The following is a 13,234-nucleotide window of genomic DNA, read 5'->3' on the forward strand; positions in this document are numbered from 1 at the left end:
TACATAAGACCTCATTGCTGTAGGGTTTTTAAAGAAATGCTTAAACTCACTAAGTGGAACATTCCATTTGTGGAACATTCATAAGAGGAGAAAATTTACATTAATATCCCTGTTGGTCCAGAGATGTTTTCTAAAACAACACCTCATCTTTATACTTGCAGATGTCTAGAGTTTCTGCTTCAAAATGATGCAAATCCATCTATCCGGGACAAGGAAGGTTACAATAGCATACATTATGCTGCTGCCTATGGCCACAGACAATGTCTGGAATTGGTGAGTTGTTTTGTCTTGTTTTGTTTTCTTTATCTCTCTCTCTCTCTCTCTCTCTCTCTCTCTCTCTCTCTCTCTCTCTCTCTCTCTCTCTCTCTCTCTCTCACACACACACACACACACACACACGCACACTCCCGTCCAACCTGAAAATGCTGGTCTTAATCTCTCAGTGAATGCCCTCACTGCTTAATTAAGTCCCCACTGGAAATCACCTTGTAGATATTCTGTAGTAAGTGATTAAATTGTTTCACTTTATGAAGTGTAGATCTCTTTGTTCCATTTCTGTCTATCCTAATCATAGACATGACTGACAATTAACTGTTTTCCACATTAATTTGCTCTGGAAATGTTACAACTGTGTATGGATATAGTTTGTATTTTAAAGATAATTTGGATGTATTGAATAAGCTCAGGATATATTTCTGGAGACATACTTAGCACCCCAATATTAAATAACAGTGTTGTAAGTTGACTTACATAATCATTAGGCATATGGGTTTGTCATGGTCCCACATTTGTAGTTTATGGAAAGAAATTGGTTAAGGGCACAACAGCAGAATTTACTGGAATTTCCAAACCACCAAAAATTTTAAACCTGTAGTGATGAGGAATACCTTGGGGTTTGGAGTCTGAAACGCCTCTTGTATATAGGTCAAGAGACATAAACGCAAATGCCCACGGGGACCAAATGTAAAGTAAACGAGTGACATGAGCCCAGGTATAGAATAGGGAGTGGTGGGGATTGTCGCAAATAGAGAGGACATGTTTTGACTAAAGGGAGAAACAGCTAGTCAGCTCCAGCTGATGGAAACCAGGTGGGAATGCATACCTAGTGTTGCTGCATTTCCAGTGTTTGAAGAGAAACTAGAATTCTAGACATTTTATGTGAAATTCCTGTTTTGAAAGCTCTGGGTGAGCTAGAAGAGGAAATGGGTTTGTGGCTGAATCCTATCTGCTGGCCACCATTTGCCATCTCCTGAGCAGTGTCTGTGGTTCAGCTTCACCAGGATACATGGGGTATCCCAAACTACCTATCTCTGGTCCAATGATAGTTGCCACCTCTGCTGACTGGACTCCAACTCTCTTCCTGATCCCTTTAAAAGAAGTCCTACTTGTCAGAGTTATTCAGAGGTGTGTTTGGGGAAACACTTGAACAACCGCACAATCTATTGAGAAAGACATGAGGCAGAAGGCCAGTGGTGTCAGCCCCTACATAGAAATGACTGAATGATGCCCCAGCTCTTTCCTTTCCTTTGGGTTTTGCTGCTGGTTTCCAACGGTTTCCCTTAGGGTCATTTTTACTATATTTCTTTTAACTATGAATGTGAGAAAAATATTCATCAAGGTCACCCAGTTTGGAAATTAAAAGGTGATTATTCTTGTGTTGTTGTTTTTTGTGTGGCATTTAGTGGTAAATTGTACCTATCTTCATCATTCTTGAAGACTCCCTTGTCTTCTTTCTTGTGGTTCTTGTGGATGCTAAAGATTTTCTTGTTTGACCTCAGGGAGGGCACTTTTTCCCCTCTAGTTTTGATTCCATAGTTCTTCCAGTTACTGTGGCAGCATAACAGATCACAAAAAAAGTTAGTGGCTTAAAACAACAATAATGATTTATTACCTCTCAGTTGTTTCTGTGGATCAGGAATTCACGAGTGGCTTAGCTGAATAGTTCTAGTTCAATGTATCATATGAGATTATAGTCAGGCAGTGGCTGGGGCTGGTATGCCCTCAAAGCCTTCTTCATTCATATGTCAATCACCTGGGTTGGAGGATTCAAACAGCTGACATCCCTTGGGCACCTCTGTCTGTCTCTATGTGGTTTCTTTATTTGGTTTTCTATAACTTGGTGGTTTCAGAGTAGCTGGATATCTTACATGGTGGCTCAGGGAACCAAGGCATCTGCCCTGGGAGAGAGTGAAATGGAGAGTGAGAGCAAGTGAGAGAAAGAGATCATATCACTTTTAATGATCTAGCCTTGAGGGTCACACAGGGTCACTTCTGCTGCATCCATTCATTGTAGCAGTCACAAAATCCAGAGAGGTGAAGTAGATACCACCTTTCAAAGAGAGAAGTGTCAAAGAATTTGTGGACATATCTCGAAACCACCAGAAGCCAGTGATTTCATAGCCTTCTGTAAGATGGATTTTGATATTGAATCACAGGTGGCAATGGGACAATCCCTTATTTTATAGATGGCAAACCAAAACCACGGGGGCATTAACAGGGGCATCGACTGGTCCAAAGTTATGAGTATACCTCTGGTCAGTGGAAGAAGCCAGACCATAAATCAGGATTCCTGATATTACAATGTTTACCACACCATGCTGCCCTCCAGTGCAGGTTAAAACTCCACATACCCCCAAGGCTTTTCAACATAGAGCAAAAGTTTGGTAGGAATTGGTTAAGATATAAAGCACTGTCACTTCTGCCTTCTAACAGCAGCACTGCCTTGGAAGTTGATCTAGTCCTAGCAGCAGATAAGACTGTTTAGATTTCACATAAGAAAGGCTCCTCACAAAGTGTGTGTGTGTGTGTGTGTGTGTGTGTGTGTGTGTGTGTGTAATAATCAGTGGCAGAGTGAAGACTTACTGCTATAACTACCTGTTATGAGCCTGTATCCTAAAAGGTACCTAGGATGTTTTTAGTTGGTTTTCTCTAGGAAAACCATGTCATAGTTGGACATATGAACTTTTATTACAAAGTTTGTTATGATAGTCTTAATAACTTGTGCTGTTTTAAAGTACTTTGATAAGTTATCTTGAATCCTATAGTACAGTAATTCTGAGAAGGATTATCCTGCAATACTTTCTTTTTATGTAAACAATATATTGCACATTATTATAATTTTTCAGGAAAGCCATTTCAGGGCCATTGCCTGTTATCCATTGAAAAGGTTTTCTGTCCATGAAAAGGTTTCACAAGTCCCCTTTGATTAGATGAATACTTGCCCTGTATGATTTACAAAAAGATGATTATTCTAGGAAATTATAAGACATTCAAAATCAGGTGGTGGTGGTGGGGGGTGTTAATTGATCTTAATTTGCTCTGTCAGCTGAAAATGACCCGATTATCAATATAAATTGGTAAAAAAGGTCACCACTGTTTGTTTTCAGGAAAGAACTTCAGTGGGTCATTTGTAACAGAGATGGGATAGAAATGCTCCTCTCATTTTCCTGAATTATTATAGTTAGATGGAAAGTTCTGTGTATTTCCATTTTGAAATGCATTCTAAAATTCCGCTTGGGTGTAGTTTAACTAACCAAAGATCCTGAGGAGGCTATAAACATTCTTGTACCCTGCCCCATCCTATTCAAAACAAAACACAATTCTGGCCCCTCCCCTCAGAGTGACATCACAAAGCCAGACCATTGCAGGTATCTTATCTCCACTGCTTGCTCACCCAACTGTGAATGGATTTGGGAGAGGGTAGGACCACTACCGATGGCATTTACTGTGTTATTCATCACATGCCAGGAAGTTTGCGTACATTATGCCATTTAATTATTTTTTTCCTTTCAGTTTCATTGAGAAATACTTGACATACAGCACTGTGTAAGTTTAAGGTGTACAGCATAATAACTTGACTTACGTATATTGCGAAATGATTACCACAGTAAGTTTAGTTAATATTCATTATTTCATATACATACAAAAAGAAAACAGAAAAAATATTATTTTCTTTGTGATGAGAGTAAGGCTTGTTCTTGATACAAGAAGTGGGTATATTGAAGGGTATCTTTTCTCATTTCTCTCTCTTCCTCTCTCTCTCTTCTATCTCTCTCTGTAATGACAATACTCTCATATTCTTTAAAACTCCCATTTCTTTGGGTACTAGATACTAGGATAGCAAACCAATTAAGCAATATGCACTAGGTAGTACATTTATAAGACTCACCACTGCCAGGCCAATCTTCTCCTTCATCATACCACACAAACACCCAGTCCTTCTAGGGCTCGTCCTTTTAACAAATTGGTCCTGACTTTATGCTAGGTGCTAGAATAATACCAATGAAAGACATATTTCTGGCTCTCTTGATAGCTTATATGAGCCTTTTAACAGGAATTATGCATGGAGACCTTTCTTTATGTCACATTCCCTAGCCTGTTTCTGGCCTGAAGGAATATAGACAATAAATGAGTATTTGTGGCCCCCACAAGCCTTTTCTACCAGACCAGGGCCTTTGTCCCTTAGGAAGCAAAGCAGGATTGAAGAAGATGGTTGGCCATCAGAGCTAGCTGATTTGACAGGTTGGTAAAAATTTGTCTTTTGCCTCTCTTCCCATCTAGTGGAGCAATTACTGTGATTATGCATATCATTAAATACGTATCATTAATTTTGATGCATATTTTGTTTGACTCTTGACATTTAACTTGGTGTGTGTTTATTTGGCATTCATGGTTTTTGAGCCTTATTTGTGATCATAAACCTAGAATTTATAAACTGTATTTTGTGTTCAGTCTATTTTGCTATAATCCAAAAGGAACAGATATTATTTTAGTTGTATTCATTCTACTTCCCTTTTATAAACTTATATTAAATACATTCCATGAGCAGAAAACTTCTAGAAAGTAATATGAACCCCTTAGCCTTGATAGAATAGCCAAGGTTCAGAATTCTGCCAAGTCTGTCTACTTAGGCTAGTGTCCTCAGCTGGATTTGATCAAATGTATGTACTGTGTGTGCAAGCAAAAATCTGCCCACAAATGTATGCTGAGAGCTGTGATCAGTCATAGTCAATTGGGCTCAAAATACCAAAACAGAATGGAGGAGACTTGACTAATATAGCATCTTGTGTCTGAATAAAACTTATGTGTGAGTGGAGGAAGGGAGTTGGCAAAGGAGAGCTTTATGCCTCCCTTTTCCTTTATCTGGAATGCATTCTTACTGACTCTGAAGAGAACAGAGAATCATGCCCCTATTTGGAATTTGTGAGTTTGTATGAGCATACTGTTTTTCTTTTATAATATTAAAGATGTGCCTGTGAACAAAAGATCTTTGTGGTTTTGTTATTGAAATGGAAAAATGTATGTGCCAATATAATTACATAAATTGCCTACAGAAATTTAGTGAGATTGTTTGAAAACTCTAGGCTTCTGATTAAATTCATTCCAAGATTTTGACATGCCAAATCACTTGGAATCTGGCTGCTTCCCTGAGACCTTCTCACCCTGTTAGAAGCTAACTTGAACTTCAACTGTGAGAGTATGTGGGGGTGACAAATGCCCTTGCATGAATATTCTAGAACACTATATTTTAGGCAACTGAACCCTGAAACTATGCTACTTTCAGGTAAACTACTCAGTATTTGGGTTGTGTCTTGTGTTTATCACAGGAATTAAGAAACCATTACCACCTATTTCCGTAAAAGATGTACTTATATTGGTGATGTCTAATTAAGCATCTCAAAGTTAAGATAGCAGGGTATAGAAGAGTTAAAGAGAGAGAGAGAGAGAGAGAGAGAGAGAGAGAGAGAGAGAGAGAGAGAGAGAGCTACTAAGCAGTCATCTGCAGACAAGAAGGTGAAAAACCAGCAAACTTGAAAGCCCCAAACAAGTAAGTCTTTGATGGCTTTTTTCTATCCCCAAAGGTACTCCTAAGAGGACTTGGGAGTGTCTGTGACCTCCCAGCAGGCAGACTTCCAATGTGCAGTGGAAACCTCAAAAGTGCTTGTCTTGTTTTTTCTTCTATTTAATTCAGTTGAAGAGAAACATAAAATCTTACGGGGAACTCTCATTAAGGGAAGGATTGGAGGGGTTGGCACAGATATTCTGATGCTACTCACTGCTATGAATGTAAATACAAGCCCACAACTTTTGAGTCAGAATTTGGATGTGAGTCTATGTTTAGGACAATGGAATAGACAATATTTTATGACAAAATGTTAAATCTATTTCTTTCCAATACAGCAGAAAAAAATTTTTTTGGCTTTACCATGAGTGAATTTGGCAACTGATGAAAGGAACATTAATAGGATGTATTAAAATAAACAATTTCAGTTTTACCTTTAGTAGAGAGGCCGGTACAGTGGAGCCATTGCCTCTACTTTTCAAAGTGAAACAGTAATATTTTAACCCATGATCCTTTTACCTACCCTATGTAGGAAGTTGGATATCAGAGGGCAGGTTTCTTTGGACACAGCTCCTCTGTGAATCCCACCACTACTCCTCTCCCACAGAGCAGGGGGGAAGGATGCTTTCTCTTGATCCCAATCCCAGCTGAGGAAGTTTCAAGAGATTGTTTGGATAGCTCATATGTATCTCATACAATTTAGGGGGCCGAGTGGACTGGCATGTGATAAATCTGAAAACTGAATGACTCGATCTAGAACTTGCTTGTCAGAAATTAAATTTTTAAAGTTCTGTGTTTGAGAAATACTCCACCCCACCAGGGTAAGGTCAACAGTGTATGTTTCCCAATGTCCAAATTAAGCTAAGGGCCAGAGCTGGCCTGGAGTTATCCTGGATCCTGCTCAAGATGGCTGCCTGGAAGAATGGGGAGACCCAGGATGCCTAGTGGGGAGAGGGGAATGTAAGCTACCAGAAGAGAGGTGCATTTACCCAGAGAGAGGGAACTTCAGGCAAGAAGCCCCAGTGATGGTGGATTGCTGGAGAACCTAAACAAGTATCCCAGAGAGACAGTTTTTTAAACACGGTCAGAAAATTTCAGTCAGAAGGGTACCAGTCAGCAAGACCATTGTCCTGTCCTCTTCCCTGTCCTCCTTTTCTCTCTTCCCTTCAGTACTGAAGGAAGCAGGAAGTCAATGAAGGGAAGGGAGGAGGAGAAGCCCTTGGACTGGGGAACAGGGAAGTCAGCATTTTCTCCTTTTCTCCTGCAGCCTTTGCCGGCAGCAGAAAGAAGCTTCAGCGTTAAAGAGTGTTCAGAGTTTGTGATTACTGTGGTGAGATAGACATATTAGTCACTGACATGAAATTATGTTGGTAACTGACATGCTCGGAGAACTTTTTATTATTTGTTGGAATTTTATCTGAGATGACAGGAAAAGCATTAGCCTCATAAAGGAGGGAAAAGGAGAATAAAGTTATTGTTTGATTATTCCCCATGACTCCCTGGTTCAAAACAAAGCCACATACTTAGAGCCATTGTTTTAGGAAAGATTAACACCCAGTTCTAAAGAAAATTAAACTGTTATTCTTTATATGTGAATTTCAATATCAGCTTTATAACACATAAGGTTTCAGTAATGCCAAGCACTTACGAGGTGCCCAAAATTGTTGAACAAATGAAATATACTTGTGAGTGATTAAGGCTGACTTAGTGATGAAACTTAAATGCTCATTTATAAGTGTGATAGTAACTGTCCTGTTTATTAGCAAGGTATTTCATAGAAGACACAGGTGAGAGAGGAAATGAAAATTTATGGTTTTGTGGCTTGGCCTTTTCTTTAGATTTGATTACTTCTCAACACAAACTCATTTTATTGTAATCTTCCCTCCATTTTGTTTTCTTTTGCAAGATCTGAAAACCTATACTAAAGTCTCAAACTGATGTGAAGACATCCACAAAATTAAAATCACACACACATACACTCACATTTTCTGTAATTTCTTTCAGATAGAGAGTGAGCCCTAGGAGGTTCAAAGAACAGGCATTATTGCTCTTGATAATGGGACTTTCTAAGGACTCAGTGATGTAGAAGAAACAAAGATTTCTTAAGCAAAATGTAGTGTAAAAGTTAGCCTTAAAAAAAATTAATCCAGCCTTTGTTCCTTCCTTTCTTCTTTCCTTCCTTCCTTCTTTCCTTTCTATTAAGTTACAAACTCATTAGGCAGGCCTGAGCAGGGCAGGAAGGGGCCCTTCTTTAAGGAGAAGGATGTCAGGAAGGCAGCCCATTAAAGATTGGAACCCATTCAAGGAGAGTGTCCTAATTGTGTACACACCAAACAACAGAGCTGCAAAATATGTGAAGCAAAAGCTGATAGAACTGAAAAGATAAATAGAGAAATTCACAATTATAGTTGAGACTTTAACAGCTCTTTCAACAATTGATGGAACAACTAGACAGAAAATCATCCAGCATATAGAAAAACTTAAAAGTATCATCAACCAAGGGGATTTAATCAACATTTATAGAACATTTTATGCAACAACAAAAGAATACCTAGTTTTTTCAACTGCCCATGGAACATTCACTAAGATATCCTGAACCACAAAACAATCCTTAAAATAGTTGAAATCACACAGTGTGTTCTCCCACCACAATGGAATAAACCTAGAAATCAATAACAGAAAGATACCAGGAAAACCTCCATACTTGGAAATTAAATTATAGACATCTAAGTAATCTATAGGTGAAAGAGAACATCTCAAGGGAAATAAAAAAAATACATTGAACTGAATGAAAATGAAGATACAACAAATCAAAATTTGGGAACACAGTTAAATTACTGCTAAAAAATTTATAGCACTAAATGCTTACATTGGAACAAGTGAATAATCTAAGTTTCCATATCAAGAATCTAGAAAGAGAGGAGCAAAATAAACTCAAAATAAGCAGAAAAAGGAAATAATAGAGATGGGAGCAGAAATAAATAGAATTTAAAAAGAAAAAGAATGGAGAAAATCAATGAAACAAACATCTGGTTCTTTGAAAAGATGACTAAATTGGCAAACCTCTACTAAGACTGACAAAAAAAAGAATGTCACAAATTTCTAATATTAGGATTGAAACAAGCTATACCTACAGATCTCACAGACATCAAAAAGATAATAAAGGAATATTATTAATAGCTCTACACACATAAATTTATCAACTTTGGTGAAATGGACCAATTCATCAAAAAACAGAAACCATTACCACTTACCCAATGTGAAGTAGATCTTTTGAATAGCCCTATGACTACTTAGAAAATTGATTTTAAAACACTCCCAAAAGAAATCGCTAGGTCCAGATTATTTCACTGGAGAATTCTACCAAATATTAAAGAATTAACACCAATTCTACGCAATCTCTTCTGAAAAATGGAAGAGGAGGGACCACTTTCCAATTCATTTATGAAGCTAATATACCCTGATACCAAAACCAAACAAAGACAGTACAAAAAGAGAAATATAAACAAGCACCTCATGAATATAGATGTAAAAATTCTTAAACTATTAACAAATAGAACTCTAACATGGGTTTGAGTCCTGTTTCTATATCATATTAGCCTTATGCCATTAGCCATGGCAAGCTATTTAATTTCTTTGTACTTTAGGATACTCGTGTGAAATATGGATTAAAAATAGGAGTTACTTCACAGTGTTGCTGTGAGAATTAAATAAGATGAGGCAGGCAGGAATAGGGCCTAGTTCAACATGCTTGCAATAAATGTTCATTATTAAGACTTTATTAAAAGTAGATATATATTACAAACATATGTTTATATATTAACACATGTTTGTAATACATACAAAGAATTATATACCCTGACCAAATGGGATTATAATAGGGAAAGCCTATTTTGATATTTGAAAATCAATCAATGCAATTCACCATATTAACAGACTAAAGAAAAATCACATGATTATGTCAAACAGTGCAGAAAAATATTTGGCAGAATTCAACACCCATTCAAGATTAAAAATAAAAACTCAGAAAAATTGGAATAGAGGGGAACTTCCTCAATTTGATACAAAAAAGCATCTAACAACCTGAAAAAGAACAGCTAACGTTGTACTTAATGGTGAAAGGCTGCTTTCCTCTAAATAAGGAAGACGGCAAGGATGTCTGCTTTCACCACATCTTTTTCAACATTGTGCTGGAAATTCTAACCAGAGCAAAAGCCAAGGAAAGGAAATAAATGGCATAAAGATCAGAAAGGAAATAAATGAAACTTTCTCTACTTGAAGATGACAGGATTATCTGCATAGGAAATTTCAAGGAATCAAGAAAAAACACCTAAAACCTATAATGAGTTCAGCAAGGTTACAGTGTACAAGATAAACATACAAAAATCAGTTGCATTTTTATATACTAGGAATGAACATGTGGATATCAAATTAAAAATACATTATTTACAACTGCCAAAAAGAGAAATATGGGACTTGTATGCTGAAAACTACAAAATGCTGATAAAAGAAGTCAAAGAAGATATAAAAAATGGAGGCACATTCTGAACTTTATGACATCGAAGTTCACAGAACTTTGATCAATGATATGAGGTCATCAGACCCTCATTTCTTAAAAGAATCAATCTCTTAAACAAAACAAAACCCTAATTCTCTTTTCTCATTGGGGAGAAGTTTAAGAACTATACCTACTTTTAATAAAGTCACGATAATGAACATTTATTGCAAGCATGTTGCACTAGGCCCTGTGTGCCTGTATCATCTCATTTAATTCTCACAGCAACACTGTGAAGTAACTTCTATTTTTCATCCATATTTCACACGTGAGTATCCTAATGTACAAAGAAATTAAATAACTCGCCCTGGGTCACAACAGCTGGTGTGATGTAGAACCAGGACTCAAACCCATGTGTATCTGACTAAATTCCAAGTTTTTAATCATTATTCTCTACTATCTGGAGGACTGGTAAACTCAGACTTTGAAAGACAAAGCTATCTCAGGGGATCTGAATTCCACATCAACCAAGACTGTGACATCCAACCAAGATAGATACCACTGAGATGAGAGGTCTTTAGGCTTTGTCGAAGGGAAGAAGGAGAACCTTGGACAATACAATACCCACAACAGTTACATCTGCGCCACCCATTTCTTTGGAAAGGCTTGTCTTGAACAGTAGCCTGCATTTTCTTCTATCAAGAGAGCATAACCACCTTATAGCATTACCCAGTGAGGAGTAAAACAACCGCAGGTACAGCTGTTAAGTATATCCCACTGTTTGCAATCTATAGTACTAACCCCTGGACTTCAGCACATATTTTTATAAAAACACTCTTGAACTCAACCTTCCTCCTGGAATCTCTGTTCAACATCTTTGTAACAGCTGCTGTCAGCTTGGTCTCACTCTCCTTGTGATAACAGCTGCCAGGAATGACCCTTCCCAGCCTGGCGATGAGGGAAAGGAGCAGAGTGGTGGGGAGTGACTTCCCAGCAAGATTGTTTCTCCAAAGATGCTTTATCTTTAACAGCTGCTAAGGAAGCATCGCTTGTGAAGTCTAGACCAGGTTCCCATGATAATCACTTTCCTTCTTGATCCTCATTCAGTAACAGAAAATGTAGAGGTCTGAGCATTTTTTTAGTCAGAATAAGAGCTCACATACACACCTGTGCCTTCAGGTCATGGGGTTATGATACTCACAAAGAACAAAGAGCCTTTCTAAGATTCCAAAGGAGGGTAGAGGCCCAGACATCTGTAACAGCTGAAAAGGATATTCGGAAAAACCAAATCGTTCAGCAATAACAGATTTATTTTCTTGTATGAACAGATCCCTATAACTAAGTGGTAACATCACTGGATTTAAATTCTGCGGGCCATTCAGCATTTGGAAAAGTAGTTTTGTTAATATTAAACAGTAAAATTCACTTGGTCACTGGGGAGGCAATTTAATATAGAGTAACAACTTCATAACATTATTTTACTAGGAAAAAAGTTACAGTTTTCCAAACACGTTTTACTTCGCACACACAAAAATTATTTTTTCAATTTCATAAACATTTTTTAATTTATAGCAATCTTCTTTGGGTCTCAAATTCCTCAAATTGATATGAGACAAACTGTAGTAAGAAATAACCCAGAGCAATTGTTTCAGAAAAGCAGTATGTTTTTGGTGTCATTCTCTCTTAAACTACATTTTTAAAGGTGAAAGGGATATTACAATAAAGATGATACTTGGTGTTTCCTTAGTCTTTTTAAAGCTCTGTTGATGCTAGCAGTTAGAAATCTGGGTCAAAATATCAGCTTTTTCAAGTTCATAAACTTTATTAGTCCTCCTTATCAGTCCTATGAGTTGGATAAGCAAGACCATCCTTTGTGAATTTACCGTGAAAAGTCCAACTGCTAAGAGGACCAGGGGATTTATGTCATTTGCTACAGCAACATTCCCTTCCAAGTAGGAGATCCAATTTTATAATCTGAGTAAACATCAGAAGTTTTCTTCCTGAATATAGAATTAAAATCAAAGGAATTGAGTAAAAGTCAATGAGCTCAAGCTCTAGTGACCTAATGTACCCTCTCTTACTCAACACCCAGTGCCTTGTCAATCAGAATACCCTTGGCAGCCTGTCCAGGAGTTCTCTCTTCTAGACAGGGCTAGAGAAACCCTTACTACTGGTGCTGTTTTTTTCTCTTCTCCATGGAACTCAACCTCGTAGTCCATTGGGACAACTTCTAAGGTGTAACTTCTCTTACATTCGCTACCTTTAGGATAGCTACTTTATGGAGATACCGAGTAAGTCATAGGGCAGTGTGCTAGGAACCATGGCTGACATAGAAATGTATTAGACATGGATATTACTTTCAAGAAGTTTATAATCTAGTGTGGGGGGTGGGTAAACATATGCTATGTAAATACTGGCTCAAGATGTCACTCACATTTTCTAGTTCTCTATAGGGTAATAATAGGATTATAGTAACTAACCCCAAATTATTTCTCTGGCCCTGTCACCTCCTATTCTGTCAAAGCTTTGGCGTCAGTTCCTTCTGAAGAGGTCTTGGCATGTTTCCTATGCACTCTGTGCACTTGGCTACAGGACGCTCGCTATTTTCCTTCTCTCCTGTTCTTGCTTGCTGTGGTGGTGTCTTCCATTATTGTTAACATCCAAAAAGCCATTTGGTCACAGATGTCTAGTAGAGACACTGCTGTCATCACTGCCCACCAATGGCAGTGCAGAGGCTGCCAATGGCTGTGCCCAATGTCTGGAGTCTATACTCAACCACCTCCCACAGTGTCATTGCCTATTCTTAGACCTCCATACCACTTGGGATGGTTGAAAGTTCAAGGACCTGTATCACACAGGCCAAGGTTGGAATGCCAGCTCTGCCATTACCTCCCCAC

General features: G+C 38.0%; 1 protein-coding gene across 4 annotated transcripts in view; it reads left to right on the plus strand.

The window, feature by feature from the left end:
* The window catches only part of ANKRD44 (ankyrin repeat domain 44), a 288,736-nt gene that overhangs the window by 205,374 nt on the left and 70,128 nt on the right, over positions 1–13,234 (plus strand). For all 4 annotated transcript variants that reach the window (XM_033112215.1, XM_033112213.1, XM_033112214.1 and 1 more), the window contains exon 16: positions 162–273. In XM_033112215.1, coding sequence (XP_032968106.1) covers positions 162–273 — 112 coding nt within the window. The remainder of the gene's footprint in view (positions 1–161; positions 274–13,234) is intronic.

This window comes from Rhinolophus ferrumequinum, chromosome 8, assembly GCF_004115265.2.
Source record: "Rhinolophus ferrumequinum isolate MPI-CBG mRhiFer1 chromosome 8, mRhiFer1_v1.p, whole genome shotgun sequence".
Classification (NCBI taxonomy): Eukaryota; Metazoa; Chordata; class Mammalia; order Chiroptera; family Rhinolophidae; genus Rhinolophus; species Rhinolophus ferrumequinum.